Below are 24,676 nucleotides of genomic sequence, written 5' to 3' on the forward strand. Positions count from 1 at the left end.
GCACGGCGCCGCTTCCTGGGCGGGGCCTCTCAGACGTCGCCGTTCCATTGGCTAGTGTGGGAATGAGCGAGGCCGTGAGCCAATCGTGACGACGCATTGCCGAGTTCCGGCACACCGCCTTGCGCTGGGTGCCCAATGGGAAGCGGCGGGGGGCGTGCCGCAGGGTGGTGGCGGCAGCGGCGGGCAGGTGAGCCTCGCGCCCTCTATGGCGGCCGCCGCTCGCGATCAGCTGCCCGCTGCCGGCCTGGACGAGGCGGATGAGGCGGTCCGGGGCACGTGCGAGGACGCATCCGTCTGCAAACGGTAACAGCTGAGGAGTGGGGGAAGCGAGGCGGGGCGTGGGGTGGGCCCTGCGCTGAAGCGCGGGCCTGCTTAGTGCCGGCTGTGTGAGAGCAGCGGGGTCGGGAGCGAAAAGAGACTGGGGAACGTTCAGGGCTCTGGTGTGAGCGGGCGGGTGCTGGCTGCGGGCAGTGGCTGCCGTCAGCTCCCAGCCCTGACCAGTTTTCGGCTTAAAACCTGTTTGTAAGGCATCACCAGGGATAATTAAGGCTATCAATAATTAGAGCTCTCCTTTCAGCAAGAACCTAAAACGTTGGTGTGCAAAACTCGGGACAAACGTCTCGCTTTTGTTCAGGGCGCTTTGCTTTGTTGCTTCCAGAGGATACGTGCAGGGGATGGTGGGGTTGTTGCCCTCTTATGTGTGGGTGTGAGTTTAATTTCAGATGTTGCTGGCACTTAATTATTTCCACTTTGGTACTGCTGTAATGCCAGGGAGTGAAGTTGGAGAGTTAACCTGTTTGACTTGTAAGGTCAGGAAGCTGTGTTGGAACAGAATGGTGTTGTTGGCTGTGTTTAAGTGACATGTAGAAGCTCAGGACTAAATGTAAGCAGTTTGCAGTGTGATAGCCTACATAAGTTTTCTGTACAGATTAGGGGACTTTTTAGATACATATCATTTTTTGCTGTGTTCTCAAGGAGGAAATACTTGGAATTGGAATCTTTACTTGTGTAAGTTCATCAGGTAGCGCAAAGGCTATTGGAAAGATATTTGTGTAATATAGGAACAGACAGAATTTTTAATTAGGCATCCTGTAACTTCCTATTGAAATAATTCCACACATTTAGCAGACGTCTTAAACCTTGTCTGCATGTAGGCATGCAGGTCAGAGAGTCACCTTTGCAGCATGTTTATCTTCTGAAATATACCTTGGTGGCCTTAATCCATAACTCTCGTAATTTTTCTTCATCTGTTGGGCAGGTTTGCTGTAAGCGTTGGCTACTGGAAGGACCCTTACATCCAGTATTTTGTGAGGCAAGCCAAAGAAAGAAAAGCACCTGAAATCAACAGAGGCAAGTCAGCAAATAAGTGTGGATGAAGACAGTACAAATGTATTCTTAAATGACGTTTGTAGCGGAAATGCTAAGTCATGGCTTGAAGCAGTGATTGAGCACCTGGTGGGAAGGCAGGGCCAACCCAGGGGAGCTCAGGTGTGTGCAATGCACCTGAGTGACAGGAAGGGGTGGAGCCAGGATCCACCCCTTCTCAGACTTCATTTAAGGGTTGGCAGTGGAGGCAAGGGTATCTTGCTGGAGATCCCTGTGTATCTGAGGCCTTCTAAGGGTAAGCAGGTGCTTTCCTTTGTTTCTGTGTCCATGGCTGCTGCGTTTGAGCATCTCCTCACTTCCTGCATCCTAAGACTTTGCTACTGCGCTGTCATTGCTGCACTTTCCATAGCAGTACAAATGTTGAAGCATTCCTGTCCTAATTTCTGTATGCTGTACATATAAGGCATAGGGTATACATAAAAAAAAAAATGAGATGTGTACCCTTCATAGTAAAATTACATACTGTATCTGACCTTTTAAATGGTTTCTCTTATTATCCAAGCTCTTCTCCTTTGCTTTCCATATTCTGAATGGAGTATCCCTATGACTTGGTTAAAGTGCAATACTCTCTACAAAGCAGGCAAAACTGCTGGTTTGAATGGGGACAGCAGGGAATGTTAGCTCTGGCCCCTGCAAGTGTTAAGTATGCTCAACAGTTTATATGAATTTGGTTTGTTCTTAATGTACCCAAGGAATTTCAGTTTTTTTTCCGTGCATCAGGTTAGATAGTAACAGGAAAAAATAATATTCCTTATAATGTATTAAAGAGTGTATTTTTTTTTTCCAGAGAAATATATTTTTAAGTAGGAAAAGGGTTTCCAAAGTTGCTAAAAACTGAGTGTTAAACATCCAGTATTATATTAAAATAGTAATTAAAAGCTATAAGCTTTTTTTTTTTAACAGGCTATTATGCTCGTGTTCAGGGGGTCAGTTATCTGCTTGAGGCTTTTCTAAAGAAGACAGAATGCAATTGTCAGATTGTTAATCTTGGTGCTGGCATGGATACCTTGTTCTGGAGATTAAAGGTAAGTGATAGCTGAGAGTAAAGAACCCAGCTGAAGACAGAGGTTTGTGTGGCCGTTTGAAGCAGTCTTCTGTGAAGGCTTATCAATGCTGTATTCTGTTAGCACGATGTGGAGTTGAGCTGTGAGGCTGTGTGTGTCAGCAGACTGCCCAGGCTGGTTTGCCTTATTTTCAGCTTGCTTAGAATTAGTTCAGCTATCTTTAAACTGCAGTGCGTGAGGGTTTTTTCACTGACTTTCCCCAAAAAGCATGTGACATGAAGCTGACCTCTAGTGGACTTTCAGGAACTTCACATTTTACTATCCTCTAAGTCTAGGTTTTCACTTTGCTTGTTTTGTATTAGCTCAGAAATAGGTTATTGAGGTACAGAGTAGTGCACGCTCTGTTTACTTGTTTCTGAGTTATGTGTGTTTATATCAATGTGAGCTTATATATGCAAGTATTATGTATCTGTGTGTATTTATGTAGTTACAATAATTCATATGATTTATATACGATGTCATAGTATTCCGAATATTCAGATACTGTATAATGGTACTTACCAAGTTAGATTTCTAAATCTGAATTTGCAAAGAAAGCTAAAAGATGGTAGTTGCATTTTGCATGGTCACAAGTCTTTATGTTACACTCAGTGGAAGGGAAAAGTTCATTCTGAGATGCAAAGCTTTTTTTTCTGACCTGCACTTCTGTGAAAACTGTGTCAATATGAAGTTTTATTGACTTTTATTAACTTTAGTTAAGAACACTCTAGTGTCCAGGATGTTTTACCAAAAACTTAAAATATTTTGCTTGATTCTTAGAGATCATTTTAATGAATTTCAACTTTATGTTTTAAGTTGTGTTTTTAAATATACTATTGTTAAAAATGCCAATGTAAACTAAACCAAAACTGCTTGGCACTTAAGGCTTATATCTTCTTGTCATGTGGGTGTCCCTAATTTTATCATCTTACTCCAATTCTCAGGATGAAAATCTTCTCCCTAGAAAATATTTTGAAGTGGATTTTCCAATGATAGTTGCAAGAAAAATACATAATATAAAGTAAGTGTAATGCTCATGTTAACCTGTGTAGAACTGGATGTAATTCAGCAAAATGTAATGAATTACAAGCTATGAATTTTAATTATTTCATCTCTCTCCAGAGGAGGTCTTCACGCTCTAAGATTTAGAATAAAGGTTTGATTATCCAGGCCAAGTCCTACATGAGATTATTCTGCCACTGTTTCAATTTGGAGAAGTCACTCTGTGAAAGCTGTAGGAAGGCAAAGCGACTTAATTCTTAATTGTCTAAAATACAGTAGACGGAGCAAGTCTCAGGATGATTAGAGTCAATTAAGTCTCTTTCTCTTCCTACTAAATATGGTAGGCCATGTTCAGATTTGCATGTCAAGTTGGAGGGGTTAGCTGATACAGTAGTTGAATATTATTTGAATGAATAAATTAAGACTTACGAAGAATACTTTGAGAGAGTGTCTGAAGTTGTCTTGAAAGAGTACCTCAGAAATGTAAGAGCTGGTGGGTATGAAACTCAACTGCAGAGTATTGTAAATCTAATCTGCAAACGTTTTTCTTTCCAGTAGAGGGCAGAGATATTCTCTTGTCTGTTTTTCACATGCGTGTTTTTAAAAAAAAAAATCACTTTTTTTTTTTGGAATCACATAGTTAAGCAAGCCTAACTGCTCAGAGCTGCTTCTTCCTTCTTCCCACAGATCAAAACCTCCCCTGTCAAAACCAATTATAGAAACCCATTCAGGGGACTCTCTTCTAATAGGTGAGTCATCTTTAAAATAAGTCAGCGATGTACTGCAGCACTTTTAAAACTTTTCTGATCACTTTGTTCTGATATGTGGGCAGGCTTTTAATGTTTGAAATGCTGTTTGGACAGAGAATTGGTAGGGAAAAGAGGCTTATTTCTTCTCTTACAGAATCATGCCCATTTGCTCTGTGTCATGTTAGAAATGTCTTCTTTTGAAAAGGTTTTATTCTTCCAGAAAGTTTTTTTTCTCTCTTGTGTGTAGCTTAACTTATGTTTCACTCTCTGTCACAGAAAAGAAAGAATGCTACTGATAGTCATGTATGCTTGATTAAAATATCTGAGTGCTTTTCTCTGTCTTCTTTCCATCTCATTAGGAGTACAAGTCTTTACATCTGGTGGAGTCTTCACAGAAGTAATACAGTTTACAAAGTTAACTCTTAAGAGCCAGTGCTGCATTTCAGTATTTAAAAAGAGGTTATTAGACTCGGATGGTGTTATGTGTTCATATGGTCTTAGCTTACAGACTCGTTGTGTTAAGAGTATAATAAAAAAAATATGGAGGGGGAAAAAAATAGATTCTTTTGAGTAACCTTTGTGGTGCCCTGTACTGCACTGTAGTAGGTTCTTCAGGACTGTGTAGGAGGAAGAGTAGCTTTCTGCGTCTGCAATGTTAACTAGTTTGTGTTAGCAAGTGTGACTCTGAAACAGAGGTTGTGTATTTCCTGGTGTGGTTAAATCTGCACGTGCTTTTTGTAAGTGCCAAGAGGGTCTGGAGGGCTTGAAGGGGCCCTCAAGGGAGTGAGGAGGTGTGCTTGTCCTGCCAGTGGCATGATGTGGGTGCTCACCTGAGGCTGATTAATATCCAAACTTGAAGCAGAGTACTGCCACACACTGACTAGACTCTGCGTATTTATATGTACCCTGCACATTTTATTGCTGTATGCTGGGGAGTTGTAACTTATCACATTTTTTAATGACTCCTGTATGTCACAATTCTCTATTGTTCATTCAGGTCTCAAAAGATGAAAGCCCCATGTGCCCATCTCAGAAAAACAGCTTCTAAGTACCTCTCTGTTTCAGTGGGAGACCATATAAGCACGTGACACAATGAGACATGCTGCATAAGCACTCCTGGAAAATGCATTAATATGAAGTCGATCAGAATGGTTCGATAGTATTTGTGTAACTGAATAGCTCTGTAGATGCTTCTAGTACAGCAAAACAATTGTAAAGTTATCAAGTTGCATGTATTGCAATCAGAAGGTACTAATTAACAATTTGTAGCAGTAAACGTCAATTAGTGTATCACTGCTGAATCTACTCAACTGGCTTATTTCTCTAAAGCTGTTTGTCTTGTTCTTTCCCTGTGCTGGGCATTGGATGCCTTTGCACAGGAATTTGTGTAGCTAAGCTGGTGTAGGCTGTACCATGCTGAGACCTTTGGGTTGTAGCCCAGTGTCTGGGTCTTTGGAAATGTTAGAAGTCTGCTGTGGCATGCAATAACTATAGATAAGCTTGAGTGAAATCCCTGTGGGAACTCTTTTTTAAGGATGTATTAATGGAACTGCTTCATATGGCAGTACCACCAGAGGAGGATTTGAAGTAAGTAGGCAAATCAAATAGTCAGATGAATCTTGCATGGCCCTAGAGACTTCTCACAGTTGCGAAGGAACTTGACAATGAAATCACTCAACTACTAACTGATGTGCCTTCTCATTTTAAAATTGCCGTAGTACCTGAGACCTGGAAGATAGCAGCTGAGACTCAAATGGGTTCCACTGGGCTCCATGAGCCCAGTCGAGGGAACTACAAGCCAGTGGGACTGATGCCTCTGCTGGACAAATTAGTAGAAACTCCAATCAGCCAGCCTTAGTGGAACCTGAGAATATTATAATGTGTGGAGAAAGAGTTAACGTGGCTTTTGAGAAGAAAAGTTATGCTTCACAAACCTATTGGAGGTAACAAATGTAGTAGAGAAGGGCATCCAATTAATAATGTGCTTGAGTTTTAAAAATGCATTTTAACAAAGTTACTTACCAAAGTTTGCCAGTAAAATTTTGTTGTTGTTGTAGAGGGGGAAGGAATGGTTCTCTCTAAAGAGCTGGGGATGAAGGGTAGGCATATGTGGTTAATTCTCATTGTAGAGGGAGGTGGAAATCTGTGGTGGATATTATTCAACACTAAGAAACCATCGGGAGAATAGAATGAATATGAAGTGGCAGCTTGTTGGCAAAACCTAACTCTTTAGAGTGGTAAAAAAACTGCAGAAGAATCTTGTAAAATTAGTGACTTGCTGATAAAATTCAACACAGATGAGTATGAAGTGATGCACATGGGTGGAAGGAGTAGTTTGTGCCTCACGTGGAAATGGGAGGCTTCTGGCTGATCGTTGCTACTGAAGTACAAGATGTGCATGTTATAATACACATATATGGAAGCATTGGTTCGGTAATGGTCCAGAAATCTCAATCAAACTTAAGAATTTTTAGAAAAAAGGGTAGAAAAGAAAACAGCAGCATTAATAGTAGGTGCTTGCCCTCTTTTTGTCTCTTCCCTAAATAGTGGCTGCTGGTGCCTGTGGGAGGCAGGATTGTGTGGGGTGGACCTTTGGTGCAACCTGATAGAGCTGTTAGGAAAATTCAGTGTTCTCAGAACATCACCTGTCAGCGATTGTAATGGGGCATAATGAAGCAGTGCTTCCAGACAGTGAAATGCGACTTATTGCTCAGCATTTTAGAATCTTGGATTTGGTGGTTTATTGGGTTGTTTTTTTTCCCCATCTTTTAAATCAGGTCCATGCTACAGTCTCTTGTGCACAAGGAACAATTTGTTTAATCACTTTGGAATTTATTTCTTGAGTTGCTGTAATATCCATTGAAGTCACTCTTCTTCTCATATGGTTTTTTTTACTTGCACTAAGCATTTTCATTTCATGGAAGTAGTGCTAACAGACAACTTTCTTTGCTTCAGGGCAGCATTTGTTTTCTCCTTGCTGTTCAGACAAAGAAGTGGCAGCAAGGCTTACAGTTCATGTATAGATATTTATGGCCTCTGCTCTTTAACGCAACAAGATGACACTTGTCATTGAATAGCTCTGTCTCTTCCAAGGGAATGTTAGGTCTCCAGGGAAAAGCAGTGAATTTGTGCAGTAATATGACATAGCTGTGGCAATGTCAGGTTAAATTGTTTCCAAAGTTCAGTGATGCTATCTGGTTTACGATGCAGTTGTGAGTGTCAGGAAGCTCTGCCTTTGCTGCCTTGCAGGTACAAATTATGCTTCAGTGAACTATTACCTTTGTGTCACTCATGCACTTTCTGATTTAGAGAACTCTGAGTTTTTGTAGCAGAGAAGTGCTGTGCTATGATGCTGTGATTCATGTACCTGTGGCTGTAACTTTGAGCACTGCTGCTTTAGCGGACAAATTAAGGTAGGGAGTGAGTGTCTGATGGCCACCATAAAGCAGAACACTTATTTACTGGTAGCATGCTTCTATGAAGGGAAGCTTTATTGCGGAGAGGTCAAAGGCAAATAGAAGCAAATCTTACTGACATTCTGTGACTGCAATGACATTTAAATTCCAACCACTTGTATTGTTACTTCCATGCCAAAAGTCATGGAAACTGTACATATGAGTGGTATGATCAGAGCAAAATGTTCTCTGTTGTATTTGCATACTTCTGTTATCTCTACATGAGGCTCAGTGGAGGCTTTGGGTCAGTGGGGTGGGTTGCAGTCGTGGGGCTGGTTTTCTTCCTCCCCTTCCTTCACAGATGTTTCCCAAATGAAGTCTGAATCTGCTATTTCTCTCGGATTGGTTTCAGAAAAGCACAAGACAATCTGTATGCGGCTGAGCGTGTTGAATGTGAGCATCACAGAGAAAATGGTCAGATAGCTTCATGCTGTAGGAAAGGACAAGACCAATCAACTCTGCTAGCAAAGCCATGATGAAATACTGGGAATGAGTGATTGGAATATGAGACTTCCCATGGATTCAGCCACCAAACATCACTGGCTCTGCCAGTGTTAGCTCAGCCAGCCTGAGCCACAGTGAGATGGCCCTGTTTGTTCAAAAAACTGCCAGGGATGTGGAGCTTATAAGAGAGAGACAACACAGAAGTCAACGACAGAAAGGAAACCCTTTCAGCTGAAGTATTTTGGTTCTGGGGGCAACTTCTTCTCCAGGACAGAGTGCGCATGCACAGTGTGCTCATTACAGGAAGCCCTTCCCATTCTCATGCTGCTTTCCTTTGCACCTGATTCTTGTTGTGCTGATGTTCCAAAGAGTGAGATTATAGTGAGAGGAAAAAAATAAGTAGTTTGTTTTTTTTAAAAACACCAACAATTTGATTCAATTAAAAGAAAATTTGATTTTTGCATAAGAAAAAAATCAATGGGGACGATGTTCCTGTTCTACCAGGCTGAAGCTTATTCTCTTCTTCAAATGCTCTGTGGATGAGTATTTTACAATACATTTGCACCAATGCTGCTTGTTCAGAATGACAGCAAATTTCCAAATATTCGTATTTAGAGCATCAAGCCATGCAGTAAAATAGAAATTGGTGCAAAAGACCATGAAGTAGGATCACATCGTTTTCTGGGGCACTTATGACTATGCTTTGACTTTTGGCCTCCAGGCTGGGAATGGTGGCAGTGCCAGCCATCATCAGCTGTCATTGCCACCTTTGCGCACAATGATGGAGCAGCTGTCAGCCTGATTTTGTTGATTTTTCCCTAGTTAGGTTTGATTTCTTCATCTCTTTGACTTGATTTTTTTTTTCATGCCGTATCTAGGCTGAAGGTAGAAGAAATCTTGCAAGGAATTTTAGAGGAGGCTTGCCTAAAACTCTTTCCTCAAACTTTTTCCTTTTGCCTCTTTTTTTTTTTCCCAATTTAAAAATGACTTGTCAAACTATGCAGATTTCATATCCTTCCATGAGATTTCCTCTGAGATAAAAGTATTGCTTGTAAATGTTGACATGTATGAATTATGGAGATATTTAATGAGATGCTCTCAGATGCGTTTCAAATGCACAACTTCTAGCAATTGTATCAGCTTTTGTGTAATGTGTGTGCAGCTCTTCTTCAGTTTTCATCTGCGGTTGTGTTTGCCAACAGCCGTCAATGGAGAGTTGAGGGAAGCTGGCAGGAAAACGTGTGGAGAAACAAGTACATTCTGTTTGAATGGACCGGAGAGGAGCCAGGCAGCCCAGACACTGGAAATAGCAGTGAAGTGTCTGCATTTGGAGTAAAAGGCTTCTGAAGAGATTCTGTTCCTCATCAGCTTTCTTGGCCTTTTGAAAGTTTCTGCCGTAGGGAGTCCTGTGCTTTCTTGAAGATGTTCCTAAGCACTAAGTATGCTTCACTTTAACATTTAAAGAATATTTCCCCTGAGCCAAATCACCTTTAAGGAAACCTGTTTGTTTATTTTTACTTCTGTTGTTGTTCTTTTTAAATTATTTTATTATTCCCTGTAGATGACTTGAAATAAGCAGGCTGTGGCTTGGTGGCTGCTCATTCACTTGTCCATTCCGCTTCACACTGGGGAGCAGCCAGCTCATGGCCATCCCCTCTCCTACCCTGCCAAGGTGTGAGTGACACTACATTTGCTCATTATGTTCGCAGGCGTATTAGAAACAATGTCAGTAACTGTGCTGCAACTTGAGCAATTCTAAAGGATAGATTGAACCTAAAATTGGAGGGGTTTTGCTCTTTTCTGCTCTTCGGTGATAGAAATTCTAGAATCGACATGGTGTGAGCAAGACACTTATTTCTGCCTCTGAAATGTTTGTGGTGCATCCATGATTGGTGCTTCAAAATTTTTGCAGTTTATTTTTGGTCATCATTAACGTACCAGTATGCCCAAGTCAGTGAAGCTGGACAAGAAGATTGCATCAATTCCATACTAATTGTGATGGCTGACGCTTACTTTGCTGTGTCTCCAGGCAGCACACAAGTCACTATATAAGTACTTTCCTGTGTGTGGAGGGTTTTTTTTGGTACCATTATCATGGCCTTGATATAATAACTTAAATAGAAGGGTGTGGGAAGCAGTAAAGCTATTACAGAACATGCACATGGAAAAAAGCCTTGACTGAAAATGTTGAATCACTTGCTGCACAACTTTTCCCCCTCTCCTGTAACTCTGCACGAACCATCTTGGTCCCTGTTCAGAACTGCTGCTGAAAAACGCACTGTTGTGACTTTCAGGAGCCGTTTTTCAGAGCTGGTCACTTGAAAACTAAATGGAGGTCCTTCTTCTGGAGGGTTTGAAGAGGTGCTTAATGTAATGAACTGTATTTTTTCTTTTTTCAATCGTTTTTCTCTCCCGAAATACAAAACCTCCTTTATCCCCTCTCTTCAGCCACCTGGCTCTTCTTTCTCTTCCGCCAGCTCTTGATGTCTGTTCCTGTGTCACTGCTCAGGACTGCATGTGTCTGCTGCAGGATCCCAGGAGCTGTGCCCGCGCTGCAGATGGGTGCTGACTGTCCATCACAAGACCGCTCCAAACTCTCACACCGTTCCCCCCGACCCCATTTAGCTTACTTATTTTTCTGCTTGCTCTGATTGTCACATGCACGCAGTAGGAGGGAAAAATTATGTGCTGTTCTGCCCTCACATCTTCACTCCAGTAGTACAGTTCTTGAGTTAAAGCATGAAAGAGCAATCTGTTACATTCCCACAGAACTTTACGTCTTTAAGTGGGTTAGATACTGTACTTGTAAAATGCGTTCTGCGGGGACTGGGCTTGTGTAGCTGAGCTGATTGCAGCTCATTGTCAGCAACACGCGCATCTTGCTGTCAGTAATTCCATTGGCCTCCTAACAGTTTTGCAGTGTAGCAAAGTGTCTTCTGGCTTTAGTATTTGTTCCTCCTTAATGTGGAGAAGCAATTCTGGCAGCTTGCTGCCTGCTGTACCCTGGGGCGAGTATTTGCATTGCAAAGCGTCTTCGTGTTTTGACTCCACACGCATAATACCATTGCTGCATCCTACAAGCGGCCTGAAATAACTTTTCTGGCCCCCAAAACTGTTTCTGATAGCCACCTGTGTTATACAGTTCTATGTGTTGTTAATTTGTATAACTATATCTTGCTAATCTTTGGAACATTGTTACTCTAGGTTTTTCAGGCATTAGTGAAGGAGGCACATATATAAAAGAGTATATTGGGTCATCTAAAAAGAAAACAAAAACCCAGTGCTGAATCTTCAAGTTCTTTCTTTCCTCTCTGCTTTCCTTGAAACCATGGTAACGGATGGGATCACCTCTTTGTGTTATCCTGGCTGCAGAGCACAGGACCAGGTGTTCTGCGGAGTCTGACGCTAACGTAGCAGAATCTGAAAACCCCAATAATCTGCTATGAGGGAAATTAATGTTTGTAAAAGAAGAGTTTGCAGTTAATTGCTAGGTATAACAGACCGAGTTTTGACTTTGTTCCTGTGTATTTTTTTTAATTTATAATTGCAGCACACCTCTTATTTGTAATGTTGGTCTCTGAAAATTCTGAACTTGCAGATTCTCACAGCCTAGACTCCAGCCGGTACTCCATAGTGGGAGCGGATCTTCGCTTCTCGTCAGACCTAGAGGAAAAGCTAAAGAAACACAAACTGGATGTACAGTAAGGTTTTGTTATGTTTGGTGTTTTTTTGTTAAGGGCTTATGGAGCAGACTGGTGAGTGCGAAGTCAGGCTTAGACATTCTGCATCTAGCTCCCATTTTGCTATTTCCATGGTTACCTTTTCCAGAGTCCTTTGAGCGGCAGGCACTGCGCAGACCCTCCTGCAGCCTGCCTGCACCGAGGCTGGTGCTGCTGCTGCACAGCTCTTGCTTCTGCAGTCTGTCCTGCAAACTGCTTTTTTGTCACCGATGTATCAAAATGTCATGAACTACTTTTTCTGAAGAGTGGAGTCTTTTAATGCTGAGTAATGAGAGTACCATGATAAGTGAACGTCTTCCACCACTATTGTTCTAGGCTTATGAGTCAGGATTTCTGAGAGCATTAGCTGGTAAAATAAAGAAGAATTCTGTCAGTATTAAATCGTTTTAGAGTTTTGTCTTTGTAGTCATTTTCTATTGCCTCTGCTTAAAGCCTGTACTTCTCCCTAGACCTCTTGGTAAAGAGATTGCTATGGAGTCCTTTGAGAACTTAACTCTGGAAGCTGACGTTTGACATTTTGCTGTTCAAGCATTAGGCTTCTAGAAGTGGCAGGATTTAAGTTTTTAAAGCAGATGATGGACGTACTTTTCAAATATAAGATATATAAATAGTGGCTATCTGGCTGGGTGGGAGAGAGCATATGGGAAAGCAGAATGCATCAAACTGCCATTTAAATCTTCACATTTTCGTCTTCTGAAATCTTGCCTTGTTTATATTGCTGCTCCTTGTGGAGTTTCTCTTGCTTCTAGCGACTTTTCTTTTTCCTGTTCATTCTAGCAATTAAAAGAAAACTCTTTAATCCTGAGCGAAATTACTCATGTAGATGTCTATTTTGGTGGTACGTTGGTTTTTTTGTGGATGGAGGGGGAAGAGACAAAGTGCAAAGCGTAGATTGCATTTTGTTAGATAATAGTACATGCCGCTCTTCTTACTTACGTGGAACCAATTTGTCTAATTATAATTCTTAGAACTTTTTAAAGAGAATCTTTTTTTCTGTTTGTACTTTATTCCTAATTTTACTAATCTCTTAAAATAGCATGGGTTGTGTATGTGCAGGGTATAGTTTTCTCCAAAATGAATATTAATATGTGCTGTGGTTCGTTCCATCCCAGCTCAGAGGTGGCTTACAGGATACTTCTTCAGCACGTTGCACGTCTGATTGAGAGTGTTTCCTAACACCTCCATTCTGGAACCGGGGAGAGGCCCCTGTAATTAATTTGTCAGCTGCCAGAAAACCCAATTCTAGTCAACTTACTGAAGTGATTTCATTCATTTTTAAGTGTCAAGTTCATAATAGTGGAGCTCTGTCAAGAATTTTGGGGGGCATGAATTACTTGCTAATAATTCTTGTTCTTTTTTTCTTTTCTGTTTTAAAGTTTGCCAACGCTTCTGGTAGCAGAGTGTGTGCTGGTTTACATGACTCCACAGCAATCTGCAAATCTTCTAAAGTGGGCAGCGAGCACTTTTCCAGTAGCGATGTTTATAAATTATGAGCAGGTAAAACAAAAATGGCATTTTTTCAACTGCATTATTGTCATAAAAATTGCTCTCAGAAGTGGGAATTGTGCTTGTAAAGTAAGAATAGGCCATATTCTTGTCTACAGATGACAGGTTCTGCTGAAGTTCTTTGGTAATGAGTTTTATCTTGTAGATCTGTTATCTCATTGCAAAGAGTATGTCTGCTCTGAAGGATGACTTGCTGAACTACATCAAACCAAAACACTTAGGCTTAATCCTTATGTGAGTGATCCATAGAATATTGGTTTAGATAAGACAGTGGTAAATGAAGTGATGCTGCTTGTTGCCTATGAGTTTATAGCATTAGAGATTTAGTGGAGCAAAAATCATATCAGTGTCAGCACTGCCGAGGGAATCTGGGTGGCTCCAGAAGTTAGGAACAGGAGCTTCCATGTTATAAACAGCTACTAGAGAGCTAATGTGAGTCATAAACAACTTAAAGCAGAGTCAGTTTTTAGTGCACAGTTCGTGTGCCTGTAGGAGACGTAGCATTGCCATCATCACAGAAGCACTTGACTTGTAAACGTGATGTAGCTGAGGAGGGTGTGGCATTGCAGAATGAGACCCAGTGTAAGAATGTACACTTTTAAGTTATCCTGTACATTTTATGACAGACAACTAGAGTTTAACCAAACTACTGCTTTTCACTGCGATTACATTCTTTTCGGAAGGCGGAACACTTTTGTCTCATTCTCTACCTGAGGTGAATATGGCGGATCGGTTTGGACAGATCATGATTGAGAACTTGCAGAGACGACAGTGTAACCTGGCTGGAGTGGAAGTCTGCAGATCCTTAGAATCTCAGGTAATAGGGCACAGAGCTCTGGAAGTGTTTGATATCAAAATTGATTAATCTGTCTGAGAGTTCAGTGCATGCACTGTAAGGCTCAGAGCAGTGACTAGAGCAGGTTTGGGGTGAGGCAGCTGCTACATACTGGAAATGATCTACCTACTGGATGATCTTTAAGGTCCCCTCCAACCGAAGCCATTCTATGAAATCCTTTTCTGTCCACATTACAACTATTCCCTGCTGTTAATGTCATGGTTGCTAGATACCACTTAGCTTCCGCAATTGTACAAAAGCTGCAGTAGGTCAGAGCACAGCTCCATTTAGCTCACTGTCGTCCCTCAGTAGAGGTTAGCAGCAAACGCTTAGAAAATAGTATAAATGCTCTTCAAATAACAGTTCAAGTAGATGCCCTACAAAATCCTTATGGGAAGGACTGTTTTCTGGTATCTCTTCCTCATGCCTTCTGAAAACTCTCCTCGTTTATTTTACAGAAGGAACGATTGCTGTTAAACGGATGGGAAAACGCACATGCCATTGATATGATGAAAGTGTACAGCTTTTTGCCACAGGCTGATGTCAAAAGGTATTGCTGGTAGCTTGCTAGCAGTCAGTAGTCATCTTTGGGCGCCATTTCCAAGATTGCCCTTGTCAGTATGTAGTATGGGATCACCTTGTATATCAGAGGAGAAGCTGTGTGTAGATGCTAGCTAGGCAGAATGCATTCGAGCTTGAAGTTTCTGCAGAGCCTTAAGGATAATGCTTGGAGCAACATGAATTTACAGTATCTAAGATGTTTCTTATGATGAACATCCAGCCTCCACAGCACTAGATGGGTGGGGTAGGGCCTTGGGGTAAAGCAGGCATCCATTCTTCATGTTTTCAAGGTGGAGATGACGTCTATGTGTTTGTTCCAGTCTTGTAGGGGTACATAAGATTACTTGCTATGTGTTGCTTTTACTACAAGTTGGTGGAAAATGGCTGCTTTTGATTTTTCCCCTTTTTTCTTTGACAGAGGATTTAGGTAACAAGCCATGGTAATTTAGTGCTAGGTCTTATGTACAATGCAAGCAAAGAGTAACAAAAAGGTGTGCCTAGCGTTATGTTAGTAACTTTTCAGGTCTATAGTATGAAGTGTGAATTGCTACAAGTAATTCATTAACTGTAGTTTGAATTAGCTAAACGGTGTCACATACGGGGATTACTGAAACCATAGGACTGAACAGGTGAGACTGAAAGTCATAGGTTGTTTAAATAGGAATGATCAGTGTGGGCTTGTGCCATGTGGCACTTCTGGAAAGACGTAGTTTGTACTTTTTTACAGAGTTTTTGACTGTTAGATCTGTTTAGCTCTTTCCACTTGTTCCAGATGCCAATAAATAAATTATGTAAACTGTTCCTAAGTATTACTATGAGGCAAATGATACTTTATATTTATAGAAATCTTCACCTACAGTTCTGCAGCACTTGCACCTCTGTAAGTGTGTTTAGGAACCATCTCCCCTCAGCCTCATTTAATCCTTGTAGCAGCCATTCTAAATTTCTACCATGGAAAATAAACACTCTTGACATTCACGTAATCTAAAGTGAGAGAGGAATATACCATATTAAACTTCTTAAAACAAGGACAGCTTGAGAGAATTTATCTTGCTTGGGTGAAGCGGAAAACACTGAAAGATCTTACTTCAAGAATCTTTGGTAGGGACCATTTTAGGAAAAAAAAATCCTCACATTTTGTGTGCACCATTTGGTTTGTGCTTTGTCATGAGCTCATGTGGGAGAGTTGTTAGGAACTGCACTGGTGTACCCATCACTCACCAAGACATGATATGGACTTGTGATTGTCTGGAGAAAATACTGTCTTCTGCTGTTAGCTGTTAATCCTTTGCTGGAGATAAAATCTCCTGCCTTTAGGCTGTGCTACAGAAGTCCAGCAAGACCAGATGTGTAGAATAAAAAGAATTAAAAGAGAAATGCTGATATTCCTGAGAAATTACGCAGGTTAATCCTGAAACATGAAATTCCTGGGTGTGGAAGTTAAAAGTATCTTGTTGATCATTTGTTTTGTATGTGGACAACAAAGTTTAGGAGTGGTGGTATCATCATCATGTACAAATATCTATTAATTTACTGCAAAGATAACTGTGTTGAACTACACCTTTCATTCTGTAAGAGTGAAAAAGCATACATTTAAAAACTTCACTGAGACTCCAGTTTAAATGACAAGTTTTATTTTGTTTCCACAGAATAGAAGAACTTGAATTCCTGGATGAAAAGGAACTCTTTGAACAACTAATGCAGCACTACTGCATCTGCTGGGCCTCAAAAGACAGCAGTAATCTGGGTAATGTTCCCCAACATCTCAGAACTGAACCTTCACTCTGAAATTTTACGTGGAAAGATTGGGACTATATGTGTCAGTTATATGATAGATGTATCCTGTAGCTGGAAAATGGGGTCAGTTTCTCTGTTGAGGATGTGAACACCTTCCAGGTGGTGAAAAGCAACCATTTCTCCACAGCCTTCTGGGGGATTTGTATAGGGATCTGAATTGCCCAACTGGAAGCCTGTCTGGTACAGGGGAGTTAGAGAGCACCTCTCCTATGAAGAAAGGCTGAGGGAGTTGGACTTGTTTAGGTTGGAGAAGAGGATGCTCTGGGGAGACCTCAGTGCTCCCTTCCAGTACTTGAAGGGAGCTTACAAGCAGGAGAGGGACTGACTTTTTACACGGTCTGATAGCAAGAAGAACAAGGGGAACGGCTTTAAACTAAAAGAGAGATGATTTAGGTTAGATGTCCAGGAGAGATTTTTTAATCAGAGGGTGGTGAGGTGGTAGAACAGATTGCCCAGAGGTTGTGGGTGCTCCATCTCTGCAGGCATTCAAGGCCGGGCTGGATAGGGCCCTGGGCAGCCTGAGCTGGAGGGTGGCAGCCCTGCCTATGGCAGGGAGTTGGAACTGGGTGGTCTGTAAGGTCTCCTCCAACCTAAGCCATTCTATGATTTTTTTTTACACTGAACGATGCCGTATGGGTTGCTTTAAATAACTGCTTTACACTATCAGTGCTAATTGAAAGGATTACAAATTGTATGTATGTGAAGTACCATATGGGCACATGGTATATAAAATCACGGTGTCTTGACAACATAAAAATACATTTCTGTTACTTAGCTCAGGCTTCTTCTGCACTGTCACCATTTGCATCCATCTAAGGCTGAAGATTTCCATTCTGGGGGAAAATAAGACCCTCTGAATTTAACTTTTTTTTTCCATAAAATTGTGTCTCCCCTGGAATTTCTGCTTTCTGTAACATTATATGCGTTGAAGAAATAGTAAAATCAAAAGAACTGTGGTTTGGGTGAAGAATGGCCATCTGCAGGCATTATTTGTCCAGAAGACAACTCTATTGCACTCAAGATTCTCTCTAGTTCTGTCTGCAGTGTCTGGGACTCCAGTGTTTCCAGAAAACTGATCTGGCTGCCAGTTCACATCTTCTTTTTCTCTCCTCTACCCCTCCCTTGCTCCTGACAAAGCAATATTCAAGAACAAGTTTTATTTTGCTGTTCTTCATCAAGTGTGAATAGATGAAACCTCTGCTGAAGTTGTGCGTCTTTCTCAACTAAACTGAGCGCTAAAACATCCGATATAGCTGGTAAAGCTAGATCTACAGTATCCCACTGCTGCAATAATAGAGATTTCAGCTTGCGGTGTCTGCTGCCCAAGATGTTCACCTAGTCATAGAAGCCAGTGTTCCTGGGATCTCCACCATTATTCTTTTTTTCTGATTAGAGAAGTATTTAGGACAATTTTGGATACTGAGGTTAAATGCTGCAATGTATATTAGGAAAGACAGCTCTCAATGGAGATAATCAAATGTCTAATGCTTGGGTATGCCTCAATCTAAACCACTTTATCCGGTGTAAAATCAATGCCCCCACTAGTGGTACTTTCCCCAGCTTTCTCTATTAATTCCATGGACAGATCTGTACTTCCATCTGCGGTCTCTGTATTGCTTCTTTTGTCACAACTTCAGTACTCCTTCAGATTGATTTATTCAGATCAATTGCTGACCTGCAATAAAAAGAGCTTAAAAGAACAGATCAACTTGCTTCCTAATTTCTGCCACCAAATCCTTTGTATTTGTTGTCTGTTTTTTTTTTTAAACAATGATCTCAAAGCATCCTTCCTTCTGTGTCTATCACTATCTCAGTAGTGAAATATGGATGGTATAAGAATTAACACTTGCTTCTTCTCTTACGCCCTCACCCTTTCTTTCCTTTCAGGTCTTGCAGACATCACTTTCTAGTGTACTTGCTCAAGGGAAGCCGTGGGCCCAGAAGCCACAGCTGCTGCCTTCTTCTTGAGACAAGGTCACGGGAATGATGGGACTGTGCATGTGCCAAGTTCAGTCTGCTCATCTGTGTAAGCAGTGCCAGTGAAGAAGGTGACCGGTGCTGCTGATGTTGACTGTCCTGTTGGCTTTTGGTGGTAGTTTTTTTTTTTGCCCATTGTGAGCAACTGTTATGAAGCAAGACTCACCTCCCATTCCTGGATATGCATATAATGACAGGCTTTTATAAGATGACCGTAATCCCTGTTTAAAGGTTCGCCTTCCTTAGTTTAAAACTGAGAGTGTTCTTGGATTATATTATTCTCCTCTCTCATCTTCTTGTGGATGTGTAAATTGTATTTGTGATAGGAGGCTGGAAAAATATGTTGGTGAACTGCATTAGTGGATTTCTCTTTGCACTGTGCATGGCTGATCATGAAGGTTAGTTTTTGTTAATTTTCATTCTGTTTGGGTTTAACTCTTAAGAAGTGTCGCCCTGTAAGCATTCTCCTGGCTTTTACTGTTGCTACAAGGCTGTCACTCTACTTGGTCTGTCCTTTATGCGGGAAGAGTGAAAGAAGGAAAGGGTCCATGATTAAAGCATACTTTATTTAACTGGGGAGGGCTCAGCTTGGCAGTTCAGTGTGGGGATGGTTGTGGTGAGAAAGAAAGTAACCTGTATTTGCACTCCTTCTGGCAGTATTTTTACACCAATCTCTCTTTCTTTCTTTCCCCTTAAGAGAAATGAGCAAAATCCACATAGTAACAAAAAACCGTAACCTCCTTCCTATTGTTTGAATTGAATCCTGCAACCTTCTGATGAGAAAATAATAAATGTTTAATATTTATAATTTGCCTCCTGTCTTCATTATTAGAAATGACTGATTCATTTCTGTTTTAGTGACTACATTTTCCCTTTGGCAAATGCTTCAGCAAGAGTATATTATTAAAAGTAGCTGCAAGGATAAACAGTGATTTCTGTACTCTGTGCAATTTCCTGTAGTGTAAAAGTGTCTATCTTTGGAAATAGTTGATATGGGTTTGGACTGGAGAACTAGGGAAGGAGGTTATTGGGTTGTAGAAAAACAAAACAGTCAATTTCAAAGGAACAGAAGCAGAGAAGAGAAATGGCCTTCACTTTGGTGCTCTCATCTCACAGTCAAATGCCAGTTTCAGTCACTGAGAACTACGGGCAGTCCACTGTTCTGTTTGTGTCACGCTGAGTTCTTAAATGACAAGGCACAGAAATGTGATACTTGGTTAACGCTCTTTTCAGTCTTTGCAAAGTGTTCACTTAAACCCTTTCCCCAAAGGGGAGAGATGGATCCTTTGTGCAGTGATGAAAGGAACTGAAAACCTTTACTTCCAAGCTAACAATCTCAACAGCGTGCTTATGCCTGTGCTTTTTGTTTGAGCTTAGCTGTACCCCTCCTCTTGAGAGGCACACGCAGGCTGTCCTGGGCTGTGGTAGTGTTGACCCTTTCTCTCTGCCAATGCAGGAGACCAGAAAGGCATGTCTCGCTTTTTTCACCTTGCCGTCACAGTTCCTTCTTGTGCAGGGCAGCTATAACCAGAGACTGTAGGTTTTGCCATTGGGTGATTTTGTTTTTTTCCATTGCAGTTTTCTGCTGTCTAGATTGGGGAAGTAGACTTCCTGATGAGCCCTTCTGTTTCTAGCAAAGCAGGGGACAGTCAGCCTGCTGCTTTTCATGGCCTGCAGCTTTTTTGCCTTATGCTTTCACACTGTTGTTACTTTGAGGTTTTGGATTTTTTTGTTGTTCTTCCCACTGTGCAATTGCTCTGTCAGCCTAACATGAACCCACGGAGCCGGGTTCAACGAGCATCTATGAATTTGTCTTAATTAGATTGGAGTCCTTCAAACTTACCTTTGCCATGTTCGAAGCAGTAGAAGGATTGTGACTCCGTGCCTGTCTTTGGGGTACAGTTTCTCCTGAGTTCATGTGTGTAGCTGTGCACGGAGTGGGCATTTGGCTGGAACACCAGTATGTGACCAGTTTCTTGGTGTCTGCCCCTTCAGAAGGACAGTGCAGGAAATTGGCTGCAGGTGAGTACTGAAACCTTGCGTTTGGGTAAAAACAGTGTACTGCCAGAAGACAAGAGTATCAGTCACAAGGGCAGAATTGTATGGATAAAACATCACTTGAAACGCTGCCAGTGCAGAATTATATTTGCAGTTTCTACTCAGCATAAAAATTGGAAAGATTTCTTATGGAAACATACCTTTGTCCTCCCTCTGTACCACTCTGTTTTTGTTTAGGAGGCAAACAGAGCTGAAGGGTCTTGCAGAGTTCAGTGGGATGCTGATGAAGTATCAATGGTCTCTTCTCAGGCTGAGATGCTCACTTTAGGAAAGGTAAAAAGAACTCAGGTCAGTTGTGCTGTACCTCCAACATTTGTTTTCTTCTTTGTTAGTCACAGTTGGAACAGCAACTGTTTTTTATTATGGATGTGCTGTCTATGAGACCAGCCCACATTTTCATGGAAAGATGGGTCTGATTCAGCAGTCCAGGAATGGTTTAGTCGTCAGTTCTACTAACATGGCTTGGTGCTGCTCAGCAGCTCACTTTCTGTATCTTGAAGTGTGGTTACTCTGAAAATGTGCTCAGCTCTGATCTATTTAACTTCTTTGCCAGTCCAGCCTGGAGCTGTCTGAAGCCTTGCTGGCTTTATGACACACGGTCTCTTCATTGATGGTTTGCACTGGGTTGTTGTTAGGTTTATTGTGTGTGTGTATATATATGTATAGTTGTCACTTTGTACATTTGAGGAGATATTAAAGCTTTCCAAAAGAACTGTTATATCACATCTGCTCATTGAGGCTGGAATTCAGGCGTGCACGTCTCTCCTTTGTGCCCCTTCACCCTCAGACCTTCTCCTTACACAGAAACCATATTCCCTATGCCTGAGCCTTTTTATATGGCTGCTGCCACCTTCCTGCTTTTTTGGAACTCCTCAGTTCTGCATCTTGGATCATGCTGCGGCCCATTAAGCTGCTTGTCTTGCTTTTAATGAGCTTATAGCATGCGAGGCCCTTCCACCTACGGATCTGTGACTCACGAGGGCTGTGCTGCCGTGGGGTGTGTGCGCTGCCTTGCAAAGCCATTTGCTGGATCGAAGACACAGCATTATGAAAGCGTGCCTGCAGGTTGGGGGCACGTCGGTTCTTTCCATTTCTAAGAAACAGCGAAGTGCTCCTGAAGCAGACAGCAGTAAATGTTTTGCCTCTTCCTTGCTCAGAGTTGGCTGCAGCACCTGGGCATGTGGCTGTGCTGGGTCTGTTGTTCAGCCAGCTGGGCTGTGTTTGCAATTTGTTTTGCTTTGGGTGAGTGGAGATAATGGAATTTCACATTTTTTTAATCAGCGGCATCGCTGTCATCTGGGGCACGCTCCAGTCTGCTCTGCCCTCACAGTGTGCAATTACTCTTGCAGAGACCTTTCCATCATTTGGAAAGAAGTCACATGGGATCTGCACTGCCACAGGCACTGCCAGGTGAGCCCATGGGACAAAGATCGGGAACCAGAACTCATCCCCCCCCACCCCAGCTTCACCACACACCTGGCTGGCCTTGAGCGGTATCTGTATCTCATCATTTCTCAAAATTCTCCTAATCTCTGCCATCCTTATAATATCCTACTCATGTATTCATACAGATGCTGTTTTCTCCCTTGCGGTTCATGGAAGAAGAACTTGTTAATGGACACTCAACCTGCAGTGCTGGACACCCTCCATGCAGCTCTGACCATACTCCCCGTGCTTGCAGCACTGCTGTTTGCTCCTTGCTCTGCCTGTGCATGGCTCCGGGCCAAGTGATGGCATTGGTGCTACTGGGTCAGGTGCTGGCAAGCACCCAGAGGGTTGTGTACCCATCCTGTAAAGCCTCAATTCAAAGTAATGTGCCAAAAGCATCTGAAATAGCTGGGTCAAGGGTGTTGGCAAATGAATGTCTGGGAAATGAGACAAGGTGCAGTGCCACAGCTAATCCTGATGGTTATGAGACAGGTAGTGTTGCGATCAGTGAGAGCTGAGATTTAAAAACACATCAATGCAGCAGAAGTTGTGAGTGCCCTCTGCAATGCAGGAGCTGTTCTGTGCAGTGATGACACCCGGTGCCAATGTGACAGTCCTTCTGGCTTCCTGCTGAATTAAATGGGCAAATACATATGCAATAAACATCATTTTGATGAGGCACCCTCCCAGAGCGTATGCCCTGGCGTAACATCTTTACCCTGCTTTCTGTGTGGGACCCGAGCTGTTCCCCTTGCACAAGTGGGGTGCAGCCACCAAGCCACGTGTTTCTGATATAAATGGGCTTGGAATGTAGCTCATGGCAGCTCTGTGCGCCGTCAGACAGGCCTTGCACGGGCCTGTTTTGCAGGGATGGGTTCCTGATGGGTGCCCTGGATGGATGCTCCACAGACAAACCACACTGCACCTTGCAGCTGTTGCCTGAGAGGATTGCCTCTGGCAGGAGCACAGGAAGGTTTTCCAGCCAGAGGTGGCTTCTGCCTTGGTTGAGTTTGATGAATTTTAATGTTAAATATCAAGGTTAAGGTCCAAATACGGCTGTTTACCATTCTCCGAAATCAGCCTTGCTCTGCAAATGCACAACTGACCCCCGTCAGTCCCTAACAGAACAAGGTACCCCTGTGTAAGAACCCTTGGAAATTTCCATCCAGCATTACTGTAGCAATCCTGAGTGCTGCTGTTACGCCACAGGATCGCACATGGGCAGAGGTCAGCCCGCCTGTGTCACTGCGACGAGCTGCAAATAATTCTGCAAGTTCTCATTCAATAGCAGTTGTGTAATCGTTCGATTATCAGTCCTCAAGATAAATACTGTCAAGATAAGGCAGTGCCAGATGGGTTCCTTTTTAGCTTTGTAAGAGCTGGACGTGGATGCTGCCCGCGCTGGGTCTCACTGCAGCAGTGCTGTCATGCAGAACCTCCACCTCTTGTTGCATTCTCTAGAGGCATCTGGCCAGAAATCAGTCCCATCCAATGTACCAGCGCGGCATGAGCAGGCTATGCCCACCAATGCTGCTGCATTTGGGTGCTGCTAGATGATGGCGGCGTGTTCTTGGTCAGTGCTGCTTTGTGTTTGGGTGGGTTGAGTTTGGTTCTGTGGTTCACGTGAAAGAGCAAACAAAGGAAGTTGTGGACCTCTGTGATGATTAAGCAGGGAGAAGAGAACGAAATGCTTTCGGGGTGATTCTAGACTCAAAAGAGGTATTCAGACCTCTTTGCACAGATAGATGGAAGTTAGAAGTGTATTCCATAGCTCCTAAAAAAGGGCTTTTCCGAGGCGCTGCTTGTTTTGTACTACCGCTTCCTGTACTGATTGACACAGTTGCTGTTGTCACTTATTTAAGAAATCCACATGATCGGTGCAAGCACAAACAAGGACAAAAATAAATGTCTGATAATAGGAACAGATTTATCTGTTCTTATCCCCACGCCTTTTCCTGTGAGTGTAGACTGTATTCAGCTCCCTGAAATAGACCCTTCTTTCCAAGCATTTAACCTTACCCACAAGAAGCACAGGGTGTGAGGAGCAGGGCTGCACCTTTGCGTGGCAGTGGCATCCTGCACCAAAGGTGGGTGAGCACCCAAGGGCGGGCACTGGCGTAGCTTTCGGATGGGACCGAATGGGTCTGTGGGAATTTGACCTGTTACGTGAAATGTATCATGCTGAAGAGCTGGAAGTCCTGGAGAGAAGGTTCAGAGCAAACACAAGGGAAATCCAGCACCCCCCGGCCAGGCTGTGGTGATGAATGTAGATCCTTTATATCACTGCAGTGAGGTGTGGATGGCACAGGAGCGTGGGGTGATGCTCTGCTCCCTGGGAGCTCAGCCTGCCCGGGGTTGGCTGCTGCAGGCTGCGCTGTTGTCCGAACACGGAGCATTTCCTGCAGCGGGTTCAGCCAAACATCCCTACTCCCGAACAATAATGGTAAATGTTTAAAAGCCAAGGACGCCAAGTTAATCTTCACTTTGGAGCTGTGACCTTCCAGTGCTCCCAATCTGCTGCTGGGAAAAATCTGAAGAAGCCTCTATGCCCTCTGCTCTGGTGGCATGGCACTGCCACCTGTGCTGCAAAGATAGCAGCCAGGAAGTGCTTATTGTCCCCTCTGGTCCCATGTTGCTGTCTTTATGCAGCACTTTGAGAAGCACCAAATGAGATCTGGATGTGGTGCAGTTATCT

At 42.6% G+C, this 24,676-nt stretch overlaps 1 protein-coding gene across 2 annotated transcripts; it reads left to right on the top strand.

Moving 5' to 3' along the window:
- LCMT1 (leucine carboxyl methyltransferase 1) lies at positions 145–19,303 on the top strand. 2 transcript variants are annotated; one of them, XM_021411670.1, is made up of 11 exons: positions 145–303; positions 1,259–1,350; positions 2,290–2,411; positions 3,374–3,450; positions 4,119–4,180; positions 11,678–11,780; positions 13,196–13,316; positions 14,041–14,142; positions 14,619–14,710; positions 16,371–16,468; positions 18,406–19,303. In XM_021411670.1, exons 1-11 carry the CDS (start codon positions 206–208, stop codon positions 18,426–18,428), a joined length of 990 nt encoding a protein of 329 aa, XP_021267345.1. In that variant the 5' UTR covers positions 145–205; the 3' UTR covers positions 18,429–19,303. The 2 variants fall into 2 exon arrangements, with proteins under 2 accessions (XP_021267345.1, XP_021267346.1); XM_021411671.1 differs by lacking the exons at positions 145–303; positions 1,259–1,350 and adding an exon at positions 1,469–1,621.

This window comes from Numida meleagris, chromosome 13 (genome assembly GCF_002078875.1).
Source record: "Numida meleagris isolate 19003 breed g44 Domestic line chromosome 13, NumMel1.0, whole genome shotgun sequence".
Classification (NCBI taxonomy): Eukaryota; Metazoa; Chordata; class Aves; order Galliformes; family Numididae; genus Numida; species Numida meleagris.